Raw genomic sequence first — 22,058 nt, 5'->3', positions numbered from 1 at the left:
TGTAGCGCTACAAGCAGTCAGTCATTTAAGTTGCTAAATGACTTTTTTTTTTTGGTATAATTATGCATTTTTTCCCCTGCAATATACAACTTTAGCCTCTCCTTGTATTTTATCATCATTCTTGTTTATTTTTTCTGTGCAATTTGGCTACATTTTTTTGAAACATCAATTTCTACAAACAAAACAAATTTTACAAACAAGAAGCATCCCGGTTGTGGTTTCCCATGACCTGGCTGACTTTGAATCTACAGTCCACAGATGTAATTATGTGACATGTAAAACTGACTTGGTTAAGTATGGCATTAGGCTAACATAATGTAGTGTCAGCATGGATCTATCTATCCACATTTTATGAAGTACTGATATGTCTCTATGCATGCTGAACTTTAGCCAGTGCTTATTTATAAAACAAGCTACAGTTACATCTTGGCCTATTCCTGACACGGTGGATAGCCTGTGAAAAACACTTCACACAAGACTAAAATCCATCATCCGTAATTAGCAATGTTCCAATTTGATTTTTTTCCTGGAATTATAGTAAAACATCCTACAAAGAAGGTGATAAATTATGATCTTGTTACAAATGGCTATAATCTGAAGTGAGTCAAGTGCCCCCTGTTGGCCAGAGGCTAGAACTGTGACAACAAATCCCATTTCTATTTTTAGCACATTATGTTGCTGGCAAAGAGTGACAAGTTGGTAAGTCAAAGCTCCGTGGTGGCTAAATGGTGGTAATTTTCATCCAGTCCCTCGTGATGTATTGTAGCTCAGTGAATGATTCTCCCTTTCTGCTCTCCTGACAAGCTTAATTTTGCGCATTAGATCATAATGACTCATTAATTTAATAAGAGCCTCATGGCAATTCATACATTTAATCAAGCCTGTCTGATGAGAATGGATTGGGAAACAGATACTGCACAAAAGGCAGCCATAAAATATATTCAGTTTATTGTGATTTATTTAATTATTGTTTATTATATTGTATATTTGATAACAAGGGCATTCGTCTTTGCAGTGCATACCCTGCATCATCGAATGAATACAAACAGAATACGTACATGATATGACTCCAAAACACTGTGCCTCTTCCACTAGGTGGCAGACACCGTTCATTTGTTTCTCCAACATTTGCCAAATATACGCCAGAATAATAGTTTTGTTTTAAACAAAACTGGCCCAGATTTCACGCTACACTATGCGTGTAATTGTGAGTAATTTGACACAAAGAACGTTATTATTACAATGTACAGAACTGGACAAAAATAAATAAATAAAAAAGGTTCCTTTTCTATAATTGGCCTCTTTTTGCAAATAAATGAATAATTTCCCGAAATGACTTGTATTTTGAATTGTTTGTAGGGTTGTCAGCAGTTTATAGAATAAAGTCTGTCAAGCGCTTCTGGTGTCAGTAAAGCGCTAAATGCCCCCCCATGTACCACTCCAATTTTATTAACATCTGAGAAATTGACATTTTCTTATATAAAATACTAGCTAATTATAGGTTGGGGGAAATAATTCTGGAAACGGATTACACACTGCACCACTGCAATTTCAGTCATTCCATTTTCTTTAGTGCCTATGCGCCACCACTGCGAAATCCACGTTTTGAACATGCAAAACGCATCCATAGGAAAAGATTGAGAAGCACGCTGGCAACAGAGGGCGTGACAAGTTTACCACGTGACCGAGCATGTGGTCGACAAGACTCGTGATTGGCTGAACCGGAATGCAAGCGGCGGAAGTGCAAGCAAGACGCAAACAACCACTGAAGCAAAGTCCTGTGTGAACATCTTCGAGTCGTTCACGAACATGAGTTAACGAAAGTCGGCAACTTTCACGAAGCCATTTCCCAAAACATAAGACGAAGTAAGTTGCTGTTAGTTCTATCAACGCGAAACGAATGTTTGTGGGTTTGCTGTGAGTCACAAGGCGTTAGAATTCCATGTATTGTGTTCTCGATTTAGCGCTGGACTTCGACCCTTTGCAGCATTTATAAATTATGGACAGTAAATGTCTTGTATAAGACAACCAAGTTATCGTCATATCTGAGCATTGCTGTCTTTGTCCTTTGTTAATGCATTAATGCTGTCAGAGATGTATTGTTTTAACAATTTGTTCAAATTGTTGTAAATTGCTGTGGTTAGATTGCACGACATCATAGGGTTTTGTTCGGACATCCCATGGGTGATTTCGTTCTCGCGAAATTCAGGATTTCCTTATTACAAACCCCCCACTAGTGCCCCCATGGTTACAACACTACCTGTTTTCATTTCCAATATGTTTGATTCGGGAAGTAACAGTCTAGTGCAAATATTTGGAATAGCTGTTATTTATTATCAGAGGTTGGTAGAGTAACTTAATTGTACTTAAGACTTGGGAAAAATACACAGTTAGGGGACTTGATTCTTGTGACTTGACTCCAGTCTCACTCGGGTTGCTATTTTTAGTAATTGCCAAATTGGGAATGTCTTGAGTCGGGACTTTACTGACTCGTCTAGACTTAGACTTGAACTACATGACTTGACAAGTCATTTTGTTTTCTCGTCAGACATCTAAGATTGCAATGCCAAGATGGGTTTTGGACCATTAAAAACTATGTGCTTGTGAACAGGTCAGTACAGCTAAGTAACATAACTGGGAACTGTCCGAGCGGATCCTTTCCACTTTTGAGATCGGACTGCCAAGGTCCCTGCTTTTGGCTGCCGCCCAGCTCACACGGCGCCGACCCCCTTGGGCATCTCCCACAGGCCCATGGGAAGGTTGACCCTCATTGTCATCTCAAGCCGAGCCCGGTCGGGCTCCAATGGTGCAGGCCTGGCCACCAGGCGCTCACCATCGAGCCCCAACCTCCAGGCCTGGCTCCAGAAGATGACCTCAGTGTCCTGCATCTGGGAAAGGGAAAACAATGTCCATTATAATTTTTCATCATGGGACGGCGGTCCCTCAGCTGTGACCATTTCCCATGGGTTACCCTGCCGAGGGTGTAAGGTCCTAGGCAATTTAGCTCCTAGGATTATTGAGACACATAAACCCCTCCACCCTAGAAAGCTGACGACTCATGGAGGTTGACATTAGTCTAACAGAAAAAAAATATTATTTGCATTTCTTCATCATGTGGTTAGTGTAAGTGTAGAGGTCTGATGTGAAGTGCTAACTAATTATTCATTCGCCGTCTTTCTTATTTTGAAGATCCAATATGAGTCTCAGGTGTCCTCTTCTGCTCTGTCTGGCAGCGGCCTCTGCCTTTGTTATGTCGCCTTCGTAAGTACAGGATGACATCGTCATCGTCATTCACCGCATTGTTGTCTGTTAACATATAGTATGTTCATTATACGGTTGTTTGTTTTTTCCAGACACATGTGGACCAAACTCATCCTCACCCACCACTGGCCCAACACTTTCTGTTCTGTGAGTTTCCCCTCAAGTCTTTTTAGTAGAAAATATATTTAGAGTACGAATGTTGACTCTTTAGATGCAAAGCCATTAATCATTTAGCTCCTTAATCTCTGCTGCGCAAGTAGCAAATGTCACCAGTTTTCGGATGAGCTTTGCCACTGACTCAACTTTTAAAACTCGTGAGGTCAAGTGACGTTTCAGTCATGAGACTGAGCGCTTTTGATTGTGACCAAATGCAGTCCAGAGTGGTGCAGTATTTTAACCCTTAATTCGGTACGTGTTTGCGCCTTTTCATGCTGTGTTGTGAAACTGATGAAGCTAATGTGTGCTGTTTTCAATTCCCTTCACGAGATGAGTGTAACTTTGTTGCGGTGTTTTCCGCATTTGAAAATTTCACTTAAGGCTAAATGAGTGATTCCTCTCAGTAGGTTTGGTGGACAACAAGCATTGAAGTGATATTTGTGATAAATTTCAGATAGAGTCGTGTCATCATCCTAATATCAGCTACTGGACACTCCATGGACTCTGGTAAGTTTACAGGGTGTGTGTGTGTAATATTTGCAGACAGAAGGATGCTCTGTTCAAGAGAGATACCAAATGGAAACTCACGGGTTGGACATTAATCTATTTAGCCCACAGATCTTACAAAAATAACACCCACTTGCTCCGAAGGTTCTTTGTATTGTTGTTCTCTGTAGTTAATATGTTGCTTCACCTTTACGAAAAGGAATTAAAGGGCTGTAATATACGTACGTCTTTTTAAATATTTGCTGTCCTTTTGCAGGCCTGACAAAGGGACTCTTTGTAACTCGTCGTGGCATTTCAACTCGTCTGAAATTGAGGTATTTTCTTCTCCTGTGTAATTGTAAAAAAAAAAAAAAATAATAATTCTCATTTATTTTCAGGACTTGCTCCCAGAAATGGAGAAGTGTTGGCCTGATTTACTGAAACCTGCATCATCTGGATTTTGGCAAGGAGATAACTAATTCTGTTGTTCAAGTTTTTTTTTTAACCCATCAGCCATCAAATGTTTCAGTTATTTAAATGGCTAAGGATGTGACTTTCATTTTTGTATGAAAAGATGATCTATGATTTGTTTTATCTCCCAAAATTAAATGGTCAATTCTATTGCACCAGGAAGTACGAATGGCACAAACATGGCACATGTGCTGCCCAAGCGCCCTCGCTGAACAGTCAACATAAATACTTCAGCAAGGCACTGGAACTGTACCATAAAGTGGACTTGGATGGGTACTGAAAACTCACACATCCATGAAACAAATTTTCTGGTTCACCACATGTCAACCTTTGCAGTGTATCATATTTCTCCAACTTTGTCTCTGTTATTGTAGCACCCTGAGGAAATTTGACATCATCCCGTCTGAAAAGTATTACAAAGTAAGAATTTTTACATTTACCTTTTACTGAATTGGAATGTATAGCATAGATCAGGGGTGGGCACATTTTTTTGATTGGCGAGCCACAATGGCTTCTAAAATTTGACAGAGGGGCCGGACCAGGAACAGATGGATGGAGTATTTTGGTAACCTCACCTCATTGGAGAAAAAAAACACATTTAATTTTAAATGAAAGTGAACAAAAGCATTACAACAATATATATGTCTTTGAAAAACCACGGTATTTAGTAAATAAAACATTAACAAGGATTATTCATTTCATTTTTTTCAAGTTCGTCTGGCCGGATTCAAACGTTTAAGGGCCGCATTTGGCCCCCAGGCCGTAGTTTGCCCACGCCTGGCATAGAAGCAAGTGTAACCTAACAATTCCCTTTCACTCTGCTGTAAATGATCCGGTTTTGCATAATTGGTCTTAAGCAGTTTTATTTACTTTAAATACTATCACATGTTTGGTCATCTATCTATCTGTTTTTTTTTTTGTAAAATATGTGCATTTGCTAGATATAGTTTGGGAAACACCAGGATAGACTTAGGAGTAGTGATTTTAGTACCTTGCATCACTCAAGTAACAATTAGATTAAATCAAATGGGACAAATGACTTTTGCATGGAGTATTTGTCTAAAAGATGGATTTATATTCTTAATTCAATCCTAGGATGACGGTCATAATCATGGACTGTTCCCCTTGTGTGTCATTTTGTAGTTTTCACAAATTGAAGGAGTCCTCGAAAACGTCTATGGTGTCAAACCCAAGATACAATGTGTCCATCCTTCGAAGGTACGAGCATCTAAAGTGATGGAATCACCACAAAGTTAGTAATTCCGAGTGAGCTCTGGAGTTCAACTCAATATTTGATGTCTTTTCTAGAATACTGATGCGCAGCTTTTGGGTCAGATCGAGATTTGTTTCAACCCCGATTTCTCGCTCCTGGATTGTGAGAAAGAAATCTCTTTCACTGGAGGCTCTGCGTTCAGCGTCTGCGACCCTGACGTACCAGTTTACTATCCACCTCTTTGAAACGCTATCATAACAACACACTACTGCGTTTGTAAATATACAAATTATTATTATTTTTAACAATTAATTGTACCGTAAGTTCGGCTCTCTGTCGTTTATAGTTCCAACCCATCTACTAATGAACTTAAATGATCTATAATTTTTAAATGTCATTGATACAATTGTGCCATAATTGTTATGTTGACTTGTATTTTTTTTTATACACAAATTACGCAACAGTGTTAATCTGAAGTGTTGAGTTACCTCTTTTCAGCATGACAAAAAGCTATTTAAAGCAACAGCATTGAAGTGTAGGTTGTCTCACCTCTTAGACTGGTCGTGATAATCCAATGTTTTAGGAGTACCAAGAATCATTTAGTTGTGAGTCACAAAATATTTTGGGGCAGTTTATTGTAATCATAAACCCCTGTTGTTGGATTGTAATCCAATTTTCAGGGAGTCGTGTGCAGAGGAACTTTGCTATGGTTATCATTGTAATTCCATAGCTTGTATTTATGGTGCTGTGTTTATATAATAAAAAATTGAATCATTGTGTGTGTGTGGGTTTTGTCATAGGTAACTGTAAAAATGAATCTCATTAGATTGTTGTGGCAAGTGAGTGCAATATTGCACCAATGCTGTTTTTCTGCCTGTCCTTCTACATGCATCTCCGTCTGTATGGATATTAATATTGTGATCTCCTTACAGAGCTTTAATCCTATCTTCATAAAGACACCTTGTCCATAATCCTGAATCTCCTCCATACGACACAGCAGACTCCACCTGATGTCTGTTGACGAGTTTCAGCATTACAGAAATGCCACATGGTACTTTAAATTGCGCTCAAATCACACAGAAACACGCATTCTGGATTTAAAGTCATTTGTCAACTTTGGGTGACGCATCTTTTTGAATTCTAATTCTTCAAGGATCAAAGAAAGAAAGTTTTTACAGCCCTTACTGCTGTCATTTGGTAATTGTATTAACGTCAAACTAAAAAGAAATGTTTTGCTTTGGCCACTTGACCCAGGTAGAGTGCACAATTCCTTCGCTACATAACCTCCCACCCTTACTTATGTAACACTGCAGCTATGCAAAGCTGCTGATGTGACAGATCCGTGCACGTACACTCGCACTGTGCTCAAACGCGACCGCTCTGCATAATTCAATCAATCATATCGATTCTTAAACATCGATGTCAACACCAGCGTGTCACAATGTTTTCCATTGGTTCTTCTGTTTCCCATTCCCACGCCGGTTCAATTTGTTTTCGTACATCATGCGTCGGAAATTATGGCAATCAATGTAGCCCTCCATCAGCGTGAGGTTAAACGAGAAAGGGATGCAGGGGGAGACAAACAAGGTGACACCACGTGATCTCGCCAGCTGTTGCTGCATGCTGCTGGGAGGAAGAAGAGGGAAGCAGGAAGAGGAGGGAGAGGATCAACACACACGCATGGAGAACTGATGTCAGGCTGCTCCTCACGCCTTCTCCCGATTCCACATCTTAATGCGCATACGAAACGACGCTGAGGCTTTGGGATCAACAGCTCCGTAGTTGAGAAAGCGATCGAGGGGCGTACGGAAATGATGGCGAAATTCAAACGCCACATCGACCGCGTCATGACAGGACAAGCGGAGGAATCGCTTCGCTATTAGAGACGCCACCAAATTCCCTCGTCCGTGCGCGTTTACCTCCACATGGAGAGGAGATGTCCTTCGCAAACGGCATAGATCCGCAGGTCTGATCGTTGCCATGGATACCAGCACGCGAAAATTCACAGTGAAGAGATGGTTTTCCATCTACCTGAAGAACAAGGCCGCCCGGAACAAGAACACGGCGGGATTCTGTCAACTGGAGGTGGGTCACGTTTGGATCAGACAGGTGCAGTAAATCAGGCTGTAATAAGATGTGGCATCCCATAAAATGTGAGGTAATGCATGCCCAAATTCAGGAGGGAAAATGTGTCTTTATTGCTGCGTTTGAAGCTGAAACGAAGCAACCTAATTCATTAGTGCTTATTTGGCTTGCGCACTGTTTACTAACAAGAACATTTGTTTTGTGATCCCATTAGTCATGACAAATAACTTGTCGAAATGGAAGGAAATCTTCCATGTGTATCATTTGCATGACAAACAGAAGATATTTTCACCATTTTTGGCATTTAACAAACCTTATTTATCAGCAGTAGTTTGCAAATTCAAATTTCTGAGTTATTTATAAAAACTTTTTTTTCTGTACATGGTTCATAAAGGAGGTTCCCTTTATAAAATGTGCAGCTATTGAAAGTTTTAATCCTGTGACCCATGTGAGGAAAAGCAGAACAGATAATGGAGGGAAGTTTTAATGACATGAGCGCGAGGTGTTTAAAATGTCCATTCTATATATGGCAGGATTTTCAAAAATCCTGAACCGTTTAGCAGCATAGTAGTGCTGCAGTACCTTGGGATGAGTATCATTTGGTTTGTTGTGTGATGGAATGAGGCATGAGGTCACTGCTGCTGCAGTGTCACCAATGTCGTGTGTGTCCGTGGGTCCAGGACACCTCAGCAGAAGGCCGCTGCTTTGCCTGAGAGAGAGAGAGGCAGGCATCTTGGGAATGCAATCAGACAGATGAGCAAACAAGCGGGCAGGAGGCTTGATAGATAAATGGATCCAGACAGATTGATTTCAGTGGATGCCACAGCATGGGATGTCTATTTATAGCCCAAACAGATCAGAGAATGACAGGGTGGCAGCGTGCTGTTTAGCGGCTCTCTTTGGATTTTGGTGTATAAATAGATGAAAAACATTTGTGCTGTAATGCAGTACTGTACAAAGCTTGGTTTGTAAGATTGTTTTTTTTTTTTTGTCTCAAGTGAGCATATGTATGCCACTGTCAGTTCATTTCCTTGCCAGGCAGCCTGTCATCGTCAGTAATAAGATGCTTGGTTGATTCATGTCACTGCAAGAAAAGGCCAGAATTACAGATTTGCATTCTGGAGGTGGTGTAAAGGGAAACTTCTCTTTAATTTGATAGAAGGCGCATGGAGGCAGGCAGATATCGCCGTCTGTGAAGCTCTGCGGTAAATGCTGATCATTTTTATTTATTTACTTGTATAGTAGGGACTAATTTGTCTCAATTAATTGTGTCTGAGTGAACAAAGGTCACTTGTGGGGCTCCACAAGGATCCTTTCTTGGACCACTTCTGTTTAATATCTACATGCTGATCCTTGATCATATCTCAACATACGTATGCGGATGACATGCAACTTTATATTTCAGTGTCATCACATGACACTCAGATAGTCCCTTACTTTCATTAAGTGTATATTCATCAAAACAATGAGTGGATGGACCTAAAGAATTCTGACTCAATCCAGACAAGACATACTTGGCCCCAAAAATGAAAATTACTACACGAGCTTCGTGTGAGACAAAGAAAAAATATTACAGCTGGTCTATTCTTTATTTGAGAAGTTTCTTCAATTTTCAATTATTTTTTTTTTGTATCTGGTAACTTTCAATTTCCATTTCATAAATGCGCACTAGGAATGCGATTTAAGTAAAGCCTCAAAAATGTTTTCTGCCAATACGGTTTAAACAAATGCGGTATATTGCAGGTTGGCACGCGATCATATGCTTGACTAAGCAGACTGAATAGGCTGAAAAAGGGTCCTTCACATTCTGCTTCACCGACAGTGTCCATTTGAGGTCAAATGGTATTGATGCAAAAATGTCAGCCGTCACCGGCTAATGAAAAATACCAATTTCTTTTGGGTCAACTTGATCAACATGAAAGTTGCTGGCATTCTTACACAAGTGCTTAAATTTACTATAGTCTCACTCTTGAATGAGTTTGACCTTTAAAGGCATTCTAATGCAGGGACACACTTCTCGATGAATGGATTAATTATTGGGAACTAGGTCGACCCAGACCCTTGAGCTCATCTTAATTCTTTATCTTATCAAAACTATTTGAAAATTTTATGCTTCCCTTTTGGGACTTGCTCTACAGGCATGCACTGGGAAATGTTCCCAGAGCACAAAGCAAGGTCTGTTAAATGCACGGCTGAGTGATTTACGAAGAACACAAGAACGCTGACCTTCAATAAACTAAAACATTTAAATTCGTGACCTCACAAATATCCTTGAGCCCAAAACTTTTCTTCCCGTTTTATCCGCACATATATTTTTTCCCCGCATAATTTAACAGCAACTGTTGAAACGCTCTCTTTTTCCACCAGGATGACAGCATTCTCAAGGAGATTGACATCAGCCACCATGTTAAAGAAGGCTTTGAGAAAGCTGACCCGTCTCAGTTCCAGCTGCTTAAGGTGCTTGGACAGGGATCCTACGGAAAGGTACATCTTAAAAATCTGTGTGATAAGCACTCAACGCCATCATTACATTTCAAATAATAATCCATGACAGCCGGCCAGATGTTAACACCCATCTGCAGGCTCTCCCACTTGCATAACTGACCCTGTAGTTTGCAACTTAGAAGCAAGAAGCGTCAGTTATGAAATATGTTACAATCTCAAGACAGTATGATGATGATTTTTTTACAAGGTGACTAATTGAACATCGAGCCTGAGCCGAGAGTTGCCACAACGGCATGCTCCACCAAAATGTCAGTGATCATGTATTATGTACAACGTTGATGGATGAACTCAATTTTCAGGTGTTTTTGGTGAGAAAGATCAGAGGCGTGGACAGAGGTCAACTGTATGCAATGAAAGTCCTGAAGAAAGCCACACTTAAAGGTAAGCCTGCAAATGACTTCTGAAGACGCTTTTCAAGTGATTTCAAGGATTTTTTTGTTCTCAAAATACATTAAATATGAGTTTAAATATGAGTTGAGACATAGTTTTGAACTCTTTTCCACTATTTCAGTTCATTCTAGTCTGAGTTGGCTCTCCACCGCCACCTGGCACAAGTGCGAGTTACTAATAGCTTAACCCATTTCAACCACTACTACATGCCGTTAGCTAGCAAGCTACCATTAAAAAAAAATCGTTTTTTTTCCCATGAAGTGTTTTATATTTATATTATTTAGGCTACAATGTCTTTTGTGTGGACCCACGGTTAAAGGTGGTGGTGAATTTAATGGCCCAGCCAGTCTGTGAGCATGCTAACGAGCTAGCGATCTTGCTAGCGAGCTAGCTAGCGAGCTAGCTAGCGAGCTTGCTAGCGAGCAGAGCAGCAAACTGACATTGAGGCTATCCAATTCGCCACAGCCTCTTTCCGTGCGCTGCACGTGGGTCCACACAACAGAGACACACCAGGGAGAGTTAATCCGTTTATTACAGTCTTTAGCCCACCTAGCGAGCTCACTAGCCTGCTAGCGCCAAACTATGGAGTGTACCGGCAACAGGCTTGTCCAATCAGTCACCGGGCCTTTCTTTGTGTTTTGTAGGTGTGTGGGTCCACAGAACAGAGACTTCAATTAGCTTGATTAAACACAGTGACATGTTATTCCGCCTCACACTGACGGCAATTTGAGCACATTATGTAAACAAACATATGATTGACAGGTGAAGGTCAAGATCATTAAGCAGACAGGCGTTTTATTTTGTTTTTTTTATTCTTTCAATCATCAATTCAATTATCATTCAGTATGGCACACTTGTTACCAACACTATTTGTGGTGTGTCAAATTTCCAAAGACATTTTATTTTCACTTCATAGCAAATTTATGATGTTGACAAGGGAGTTAGACATCAGATGAAAAGCAAAAATGTGAGTTTGTTGTACAATCATTGAAATTCGCCCACGAGGTTGTTGTTAAAGATAAAGATAAAGATGTCCTTTATTAGTCCCACAATGGGGAAATTTGAGGTGTTACAGCAGCAAAGATATAGATCACACAGAGTCGGCGGCGTAATGTAGCCGTTAATGTATAACATTAGCAGCAGACATTCATAAAAAGCATGCAAATATACACAGTATAAACTGCACTGCACAAACTTGCAACTTGTTACTCTCCAATTACCAATGCGCTTAAAATATTCCTTGGCTGATTGGGTATCCATGGCTTTCTGAACTCTGTGTGCCCTACATTCAAAGGGGATTTGAGTAAATGAGGTTAGTTTGTACCTTTCTTTCAGATAAACTGGAATTATTGTCATTGAGGACGCAATGTTATTGTGAATGAATGAGCCTGAGTTGTCTTGCGTTGACTCGTATTCCTTAATCCTCTTAACCTGCACCCCATTGAATTGAAGTGGTCTTGTATCAAAATGGATGTGACGCGGTAACGTTGTTTTTACCATTGCACAGCACGGCATGGCGCTAATCCTAATTGTTGTTTTTAATCAAGCTAATGCAGTTTCATCCTGTAATAGACATTTATTAGAGATTTAGCACAAAAGATGTTAATATCAAATCTCTTTATTTCCCCGTCCAAGTTCGAGACCGTGTGCGATCCAAGATGGAAAGAGACATTTTGGCTGAGGTCAACCACCCGTTTATTGTGAAACTACACTACGGTAAGTCTGGCTTAATGCGGCAACCCAATGTATCAAAGCGATATGTGTTTTGTTGTTACTGAAAACTGTTATTTAACAATTTTACCCGGATGGAATATGCTCACTTTTTCAGCTCTGACTGCATGCTCGGGAAAAAAAAAAAAAAAAACTGTGATTATCCTAAAGCCGTAACGCAGTTGTTAAGCCCCAATGTGTCATATCTGGTGTGTGCATGTGTGTCTGTAGCCTTCCAGACAGAAGGGAAGCTCTATCTAATCCTAGACTTCCTCCGAGGGGGAGACCTTTTCACTCGTCTGTCGAAAGAGGTTAGTTTGGTATCTGTCAGCTTGAAACAATGTCAAGCCAGTTCAACGTTTGTGCATAACACCAATTTAAGTTCCGAAGCCGACTTTAATGTACGTTCTCACTGAATGCATCACTGAATTGAACATGTTTTGACTTATGATGACATGTTATGTCTATATGTTCTTCTTCCAGGTGATGTTTACGGAAGAGGATGTCAAATTCTACCTGGCAGAATTGGCTTTGGCCTTGGACCACTTACACAGTTTGGGAATCATCTACAGGGACCTCAAACCTGAAAAGTATTAACACGCTTGGGTCTTCTTTTGCTGCCTCAGCCAATGGAGGTTGTGTTTATTGCCAGCTTAGTTTGAGCGTTTGTCAGCAAGAAAGCCCAATCCACGTTTTTGCAATTTAGGATTTAGTGGTGGAGTATAATGCATATAAAATATTTGAGAGGAATGACCTTTCAAACTTTCAGTCTGCCTGACTAAAACTTGGAACAGTGGAACAAAGTGTAGTCATCGATTAATCGAATTTGACTCGACCTTCATGACAAAATCAACTACAAAATACTTCAACCCCGAAGCTACAGTCAAGTAGTGTGTCACATTTTGCGTCAATCTCCTCAATATATAATTAATCAATTATTAATTCAACACAACATTTGTAGCGATCAATTAACTCATTAACTACTATTGATGGCTAAAAACGTCCAAGATCCTTTTTTTTTTTAACTTGGCTGATAGTGAATGAGTTAATTAATCAATTATTGGGCCCATTGGCAGATATCGATATCATCACTTATTTCTTTAATTAATGTTACATTTTTGGTTTTTCACGACAGCATTCTTTTGGATGAAGAAGGACATATAAAGATAACAGGTAAGTCCATCCAAGTGTACCTACCTTGACTTTATTTTTTCTCCTCCTCCCTAAACGTGAATCATTTCTCGGTCACCAGACTTTGGTTTGAGTAAGGAAGCTATCGACCATGATAAAAGAGCATATTCCTTCTGTGGAACGATCGAGTATATGGCTCCGGAAGTGGTTAACAGGAGGGGGCATATGCAAAGTGCAGACTGGTGGTCGTTTGGGGTACTGATGGTAAGATTTTTTTTTTTCGACCTATCGTTCGAGCTCTTCATTTGCCGATATGTAAAAAAAAAAAAAAAGTTTGTTCTTATTTCTGTTCTTGTCTTGCAGTTTGAGATGCTGACAGGATCGTTGCCATTCCAAGGAAAAGATCGTAAAGAAACAATGGCCCTCATTCTGAAGTAAGATTCAGAAGTGATACACTTACTTTCATGAGGGTTCTGAAGAAATTAGTTGATTAATTAATTGTCAATTGAAATTGTTTAATAAACAATATCTTGGTGCAGGCGAGACAATTGCTGTCGATTTTAATTCAAATAGTTTGTAGCTTGAAGAACAGCAACATGACTTAATTCATGGAAAGTTGAGCTTCATCCACAAAGACCTCCACGATGGAAACGTTTTTTGTTTTTGTCTTTGAAGGGCCAAATTGGGGATGCCGCAGTTCCTTAGTCCGGAGGTGCAGAGTTTATTGAGAGCACTCTTCAAGAGGAATCCTGCTAACCGTTTAGGTATTGTGTACATTGAAATCATTTTTACCTTATGATATACATTTAGCCTGTCGACCAGTCCAGGGTGTAGTCTGGTCTCCAGCTCGCTGCTGGATAAGCTCCAACTTCCTGCAACACTGAATAGAATAATGGGAGAGAAAATAAATGGATGGTTGAATACATTCAGCATGACTTTACAGTTCTTTGGGGAAACAAGGCCAGGAGGTGAGGGGTGTCAAATGAAATGGCTGCAGATGATTCAGCATTTCTGAAGGGGTTCAAAACAATGTGAGTCGGCTAAAGTTGATCCTTTCGCACATAAAGCGCAGCACGGAGTGGGTGATTTCATTTCCCTTCATATGGTGATAATATATATTGTACAATTAATTAAGTTTCAATCGCAGTGAATCTTTTCACTTTTATTACAAACCTAAATGTATTAAACTGTTATTAAAATGTTATTACAATTCAATTTAAATAACCTGTCGATGGGAGTGTTCAAATGTAATGGGCATTTTCAATGGAGTCCTCTTAGTACATTTTTTTTTTTAATTTGTATCGCGTAGGAATTTATCTGAGTACTGTGAGCTTACTTTACATAAATGTGTGATTCACAGGTGCAGGGCCAGATGGAGTGGATGAAATAAAAAGTCATTGTTTCTTTGCATCCATCAACTGGAATGTGAGTGGACAGACCTTTGTGTAGAAATGTGTGTGTGTACATGTAGAAATGTGTGTGTGTTTATATAAATAATGATAATAATTATGTAAATAATACATAATGTATGTATGTACTGTACGTGCGTGTCCATACAGTATATGTAGTCTGCACTCTACCAATTACATAGACCCTGCAGCGATTGAGTCACGAAACATCTGACGGAATCATACCTCCAATTTGTGCCAGTCCTCCAAATTATATTGTAACGTACGAAATCCTCTTAGCTGTAATAACCTTTCTAGTAGGATGTTTGATCATCTGTGAGCGAGGTTGTAACCTTACAAATCTCACTCAATGACATTGACGCTTGGCTGTCACTACTAGCATCACAGGCTCTCACAGAAAGGATGTTTCTATTTGATGTCTACCAACATTGTAAGAGGCCAAATGACTTTGACAGTCAGGCAGCCCTTGTTCAGTAAAGCTTAGTGAGGCGTTTTTTGTATTTTTTTTTACCCGTGTTAAAGTAGAGACACCTGCAGGTAACGTTAAGTACTGCACTTGAATTTATTGAGGTGTATTCTAATTTAAATGATTTTTTTCATTAATTTATTTATTTATTTATTTTTTTTTAGAAGTTGTACAGGAAGGAAATTAGACCACCATTCAAACCAACAGTTGGAAGACCAGAGGACACTTTTCACTTTGATCCAGAGTTCACCTCCAGAACGCCTACTGGTAACCACAAAACACACAATCCCTGCATCATAAACCAAATGTTCTAAAAATCAAGGTGTCTGTGGACGTGGCCGTCTTTGCCAATCTAGACTCTCCCGGCATTCCGCCCAGTGCAAACACACACCAGCTGTTCCGTGGTTTCAGTTTTGTTGCCACTAATCAAAGTCAGGAACCAAGTGTGGTCAACGTTCTTCCTTCCCGGCAGGAGGGGAACACCATAAATCCAATTGCACAGGTACACATTGTGTTTAAGAAATGATGCCATACCATAACACTCTCAATTTATAAGATCAATCCAAATAATTGTGTGTGTGTGTGTGTGTGTGTAGCATCTCCGTGGTGATGTGGCCTTTACTGACATTTATGAGCTGAAGGAGGAAGTTGGCCAGGCAGCCAACTCGGTCTACAGGAGATGTCTTCATAGAGTGACTGCTGTGGAATATTCCGTTAAGGTAGTGCATTAACATGTGCAGTAAATCTTTTATATGTGTCAGAATGTGACTATTTTTAGGAAAACAATGAATACAAATTTTATATATGTACAATAGTATGGTACAAAACATTCCTCACTGACATTACAACTTTAGTTTTTCCGTCTTAACATTAACAATGCTTAGCAATGAGAGTTAAAAATCCATACATCCATTTTCTATAATCTATATTACACCGCTACTACAACTAAAATCAATTTTAAAAAATAAATCTGCATCTATATCTAGATTTGATTCAATTGTGCATCTCGCGGTCGAGCTGATGAGTACATATAATTTGCAGATTATTGACAGAGGAAGGAAAGATCCAGCAGAAGAGATTGAGATTCTTTTAAGATATGGACAGCATCCCAATATCAACACGTTAAAGGACGTAAGTGTGAATTGACAATTTACACTTCTTTTTTTTGTTCCTTTTGTAAATATCGGTGTGTGTGTGTGTGTGTGTGTGTGTGTGTGTGCGCTCCCATCGTTAGGTGTTTGATGATGGCCAGTGTGTGTATCTGGTTCAGAATTTGTTGAGAGGAGGTGAGCTGCTCGACAGAGTGTTGACCGTGCCAAATTTCATCGAGAAAGATGCATCCGACATCATCTGCACACTGACCAAGACTGTGGAGTATTTACATTCCCAGGGGGTAAGATTAAGGCAACAGCTGCAGTAAATTGGTTGCTTGGTCAACCTCTCTTGAGGTGTATTAAAAGGTGTCATAGAGCATATTTTTAAATCACCATAAAAAAAAAAGTAAAAATAATTCCCGTGTCTTTTCCAGGTCGTGCATCGGGACCTGAAACCCAGCAACATCCGCTACAGTGACGACAGAGGACTCCCAGAATGCATCAGGATATGCGATTTTGGTTTTGCCAAACAGCTGAGAGCTGAAAATGGCTTACTGATGACCCCATGTTACACTGCAACGTTCATGGCACCAGAGGTCAAATTAAAGCGACAATGATTATGAATGAATGAATGAATGATGAAAACTATATCGCCAAAAGTATTGGTTCAATGACTTCCGATAGATTGGACATGCCCTTTGCTGGTATTTTGTGTGCAGGTTCTAAAGAAGCAGGGTTATGATGCCGCATGTGACATTTGGAGCTTGGGCATCTTATTGTACACCATGATTGCTGGGTAAGCTTCGAAGTGGATCCAATGACTTTAATGTGGCGCCATTATTATTTGTCTCCACATGTTTTGAATGTCTCTCTGCTCTAAACCACACTCTCCTATTTCTCCTCAAGTTTCAGTCCTTTTGCCAGCAGTCCCGACGACTCAGCGGAGGAAATTCTAGCTCAGATCGGTTGTGGTAAATTCATCATCAGTGGAGGTAACTGGGAGCTGGTGTCAGACGCTGCCAAGGTTCGATGTACTTGTGTGTTATTGTACCGACTTAGCACATGAATACTGATTCCATTTAGCGGTTCAGGCCATCATTCCAGTCTGTCGTTGTCTAATAGGACATTGTGACTAAGATGCTCCATGTGGACCCCCATCAGCGCCTGACTGCCCCCCAGGTGCTTGTAATTATATTTTTCACCTCCACCGCCACCAAATTCAATTATGATAACAAAGTAGTCTTAGATTTGTGCCAACAAAGAAGTCAGTTTTGTCATTTGCAAAATGTTTCAGTGACAGTGAGCTAAACTGAGCATTAACTTTTTATCAAATATTGTGACTCAATAATATATTTTGTTATACTGTATAAGCATTGAGAATGATTCATATTTTTTTAACTTGATATGTATTGTATGCGCTCATATTTCTCAGTGTAATTAAAGCCTTGACAACATCGTACAACTTTTTATTCTTTTAAGGTCCTTCGCCATCCCTGGATTGTAGGGAGAGACCAGCTCTCTGATAAAGTCCTCACAAAACAAGATATGCTCACTGTCAAGGTGGGCCTCATTTTTTCTTCTCCTTACTTATTATTAACGTCCAAGATCTGCTTCAAAATTCGGGTCGGACAATGCAGTGCTCTCTGGCCACTTCGGTGCTTTGCGAGTTTTTCCAAAATATCTGATAAAAAAAATATTGCTGAAAGACGCGTTGATTCAAACAGATGAGTTGACTATCTTGTCTCGTTCGTGATAATAAACAAAGCGGAAATTTGAACAACGTTCTATTTGGAAAGTCAGAACGTTATTCACATGTGCCGTTCAGTTAGTCAGAGTCGAGCCGGATAAGCGGATAGTAAACAGCTGTTTCAGAAACCGTGATCGGTACCCGCTCCGTCATCGGACAAACAAGGATGACGAAACGTCGGCAAAAAAAAATTTTTTAAGTTAAATTGGTTGTGTAACAAATATTTAGGAGGTTGGGAACATGTCGGGAGGAGGAGTCTCAACGGCGTAATAGAGGCATAAATCCCTTCCAAAATAAAAATTGAAAATAAAAACAATGAAAATGTCAACCACTACTATGCAGTTTTCCACCTTTTGCACGGGATTTTGGTCCCCATTCCTGTGACAAACGAGGGATTTCTGTCAGGCTGGTAATTTTAAAGGCAAATACACCACTCTTTTTGTCTCATGAATTGGTAAACCTGACTGTAATGCGTCGCCATTTTTTAACCTCATCGTCACTGCCAATTTACAGTAATAACTTAATCTCGTTTGGTCTCCAATTCAGATGTCATTTTCTTTGTGTCCGTTAGATGGTGGTGTTTACCACTTATTGAGTTGTTGTTGATTTTTAAACGCGTCTGCTTTGTGTCCACCAGGGGGCGCTGTCCGCCACCTATTCGGCCTTGAGGCGCTGTGCACCAGCTCCGCTCTTAGAACCTGTTCAGTCCTCTAGCTTGGCCCAGCGGAGAGAAATGAAGAAAGTTGGGAGTACAGGTATTAATTCAGACCTAAAAGAAAAAGGGTAGATTAAACAAATGAATACAATTTATAATAAGAGAGTAACTATTTCTTTCACGCTTGCCTCTGGAATTAGATATCTCAAATTCTAGTTCCAAATGCTAAAGTTGCAGTGGCCTTTGTCAGATGCACCGGTTTGCTCTCAGTTACATTTTTTTTTTTTTTTTTAAAAAAGGAACCACACTGGTCTCTTCATATAAGGTACGAATACACAATGTAATGAGATCCAGCCTCATGCTGAGAGATGTTTCAAATATTTTGGATACCTTTTAACTAGTATAATGGGGATAAATGGAGAAATTATGCATCAGTACCTCATAAGTCACTTTCTCATAATCAAGAAGAACTGACACTGACTGGCTGACATTGACAAATCAGTGTTCAAATACAATGTGAATGTTTTACTTTTGTTTGATCTTGTATGGCTCAGTATTAAAACTTGTAGCGAGATGCCACTTCGTCATCCATTCAGCAGCTGACCGGATCTGGTCGACCAAAACAATAAAAGTCCTTATCTTTTTTATTTGTATTTAACTCACTTCAAGCCACACACATTGTGTCGTTATATGTATATATTCCAAAGTGAAATGATTTAAAGACACCAGTGCTGTAACAACAAGCTCAAATCATTTGATGGTGTGTGTTTGTGGTTGTCCTCCTTAGCTGCAACTTAGGACCCTTACATTACCAAACAAAAAATAGTTCAAAGTAGCCACTAATGTTTTATGGACCACTTAGCTGTGACAGTATTACGTTAATTCAACTGTGTCGTCTTCCTTTATGACATTTCTATTTGGCTTATAAGTAGTCATAGTCAGCATGGCTCCACAGCGAACACCACACCCATAGCAAACCTTTTCAGAATGAAAAACAATTGCAATTATTCAGTGTGTGATCATCTATCGCCGCCATTTAGGCTTCTGTTTGCTCGTAGCTTTGAAAGCTAAATCAATTGTTGTCTGAGATTTCTATATAATCTGCTAAATGCTGCGCCACTGAGTGTAAATAATACAGTACATTGATGCAATCACAAATACGAGGTAAGATTGAAGCCGTTTTTGCAAACGAGTCGCACCCTTTGCAGTTCGACGTGTCAAGAGAAAAGTAGTTCAAGATCCGCACAATAATACTCTCTTCATGTGCCACCAATTACAATAGTGGCGGCGACGCAATGCTGTTGTATCACTGTGCGCCCACCAGATAAGTTATTAGCTACACCAGCGCAATTTCATGAGAGAAAATTTGATGTCGTAGGATCGTGCCGGTGTAAAACACTGAGTGATAAATCCGAATGAATCAATTTGCACTGCACAGTTGAGTCAGGTAGCATGAAGCTGGTTTTGACATGTTGATATGTTTCATTGGTCAAGACATGTTTGAGGTGATGCTGTAAATACGATATTGTTCATTTATTTAGACTGCACAAAGTGTGGCACTAAATCACCTGGATGAGGTGCAATTGTGTATTATGTAATGCAAAAAAGAAGAAAGCTTTGAGTCTGTAAATATTGTGCGTGCAGATTGTACATATTATATTGTATCATTCATCCAATTATGGGTGTAGGGACTGGCTAATCATCTAAATGGTTGGTTAATATGCCAAAGTTTTACAAATAAAAGATAAGATTACAAAAAAAGTGGTATTTATTTCTTTTTGGTGTGCCTTCATATGGACTTGTGTGTTTTAGTGGTGAGTGAAACAAAGCCGTTGTTTTAAAAATGGACACTTAATTGTTTAATTTAAATTATCAGAACAGTTTAACATCCATTCTCCAATAGCAAATTCCCTTCCCTCATTTAAAAGTTCTTAACTGGAGCATGTTGAATATCAAAACTTACCACAAGATGGATTCGGAGCAGATTTTTTTTTTTTTTAAGTAGTGTAAATCTACCACAATGGTGACTAAAACAATTTGAAACTGATGAGAATGGAATTAGCCATAAAGAATATTGACAAGACAAAGTTTCTGGGAGAACAGACAAAACTGGAGATTTTCAGCATGTTACATCATCAGATAAAAAAAACATTTTCTGTGAAGCGTGGCGCTAATCTGGCATCATCAATCTGAGTAGGGTACAAAAAAATCTGGGCAAACTGTCGCCCCAGTGTCAGCGAAGTTTGTCTCAGCAGCACGTCATGAGTCTTTGAACAGAAAAATGAACGACCGAACTTTTATAGACAAATCTGAAACATGATGTGATCTGGCGAAGGCTCCCCTTCACACCTGAGCAATTTGCTCACAAGATGTGCACCAAAATACCTGTCGACTGGTGCACGTCTTCTTAAATGTCACACAAAAAAAGTTGTAGAAATCATTTGTTTGCAGTGATTGCACAAAACGATTAAGCAACACAAATTAAACGTAAGGTAATTTTTTTTGTCAGGGCAAGATTGTGTTTTCAAATAATTTTGTAAACCACAAAATGCCAATTGTGGGTCACTTTTGTCTATGCACATGTACAAAGAAAGAAAAGTCTTCTCCCGAGTAAAACGCCACTGACCACAAGAAGATGAAATCACATTTTGTTATTACTATGTTATTACGTTTACGTAGCATGTGAAGCCGCTAGATGGCATCCAGGGACACTCTGGCGACCTCATTTCATTTCCTTGCAGAAGTTCTCTCTTCACTGCCGAGATCCTTTAAAAAAAAAAAAAAGAACCGAAGAAGAAAGTCTTTAATTTGTATCAACCACCAGGTTCGCACTTGCTTCCATAAAAGCTTTTAGCAGGCTCTGAGCTGATGTGGCAGGTGGGTGTGGCTGGCTCATCAGGCCTGACATTTAAGTGCAGTAGTGCTCCGAGCGAACGGGAGTGGAGGATATGAGTAGATAGAGATGACAAGGCCCCCTGCCAGGATGATTGCAGTGGAGTGACAAGGGGAGAGCAAACAACAGAAGGTGTCGTCAGGCGAGGGAATGAAAGGCAACAGAAGGGGGGGGGGGGGGGGGGACTTGGAGGAAAAACAAAAACTTTCAACCAGCAATTAGTCCAAGTACGATGCCTTTCATATTTTCTGTTAATATAATTTTTTATCTGACTAAATCTGGTTAAAAGCTCTCTCCACTTAATTCATTTTCATTGAGGTTCAGGGTTCGAATCACTACTGTTGTGCTTGAAGAACACACAAATCACTGACACAATCGAGATCAGG

At 39.7% G+C, this 22,058-nt stretch overlaps 2 protein-coding genes and 1 long non-coding RNA gene across 3 annotated transcripts; 2 read left to right on the top strand and 1 right to left on the bottom strand.

Moving 5' to 3' along the window:
• Positions 1–1,702: 1,702 nt before the first annotated feature.
• On the top strand, positions 1,703–6,362 carry rnaset2 (ribonuclease T2). The gene is made up of 10 exons (XM_088295442.1): positions 1,703–1,866; positions 3,190–3,261; positions 3,354–3,408; positions 3,872–3,924; positions 4,181–4,238; positions 4,302–4,366; positions 4,534–4,647; positions 4,749–4,794; positions 5,518–5,592; positions 5,683–6,362. Exons 2-10 carry the CDS (start codon positions 3,197–3,199, stop codon positions 5,830–5,832), a joined length of 681 nt encoding a protein of 226 aa, XP_088151568.1. The 5' UTR covers positions 1,703–1,866; positions 3,190–3,196; the 3' UTR covers positions 5,833–6,362.
• LOC148337332 (uncharacterized) lies at positions 2,454–7,693 on the bottom strand. The gene is made up of 2 exons (XR_015843119.1): positions 7,507–7,693; positions 2,454–2,888 (listed from the first exon to the last, which is right to left on the bottom strand). It is a non-coding gene; the product is annotated as an uncharacterized LOC148337332 (long non-coding RNA).
• On the top strand, positions 6,965–20,534 carry LOC148337331 (ribosomal protein S6 kinase alpha-2-like). The gene is made up of 22 exons (XM_088295441.1): positions 6,965–7,672; positions 10,040–10,156; positions 10,477–10,558; positions 12,203–12,283; positions 12,509–12,588; positions 12,761–12,867; positions 13,413–13,450; positions 13,530–13,672; positions 13,772–13,842; positions 14,084–14,172; positions 14,769–14,833; positions 15,448–15,550; positions 15,640–15,785; positions 15,880–16,002; positions 16,325–16,414; positions 16,518–16,676; positions 16,812–16,973; positions 17,097–17,173; positions 17,284–17,401; positions 17,500–17,556; positions 17,857–17,937; positions 18,762–20,534. The coding sequence occupies exons 1-22, from the start codon at positions 7,568–7,570 to the stop codon at positions 18,909–18,911; spliced, it is 2,244 nt and encodes a 747-aa protein (XP_088151567.1). The 5' UTR covers positions 6,965–7,567; the 3' UTR covers positions 18,912–20,534.
• Positions 20,535–22,058: the final 1,524 nt, after the last annotated feature.

Source organism: Idiotropiscis lumnitzeri, chromosome 5 (assembly GCF_059441095.1).
Source record: "Idiotropiscis lumnitzeri isolate Australia: NSW breed Sydney's pygmy pipehorse chromosome 5, RoL_Ilum_1.0, whole genome shotgun sequence".
NCBI classification, from domain to species: Eukaryota; Metazoa; Chordata; class Actinopteri; order Syngnathiformes; family Syngnathidae; genus Idiotropiscis; species Idiotropiscis lumnitzeri.
The sequence above is the reverse complement of the archived record's forward strand: the minus strand, read 5'-3'. Positions and strand labels throughout refer to the sequence as shown.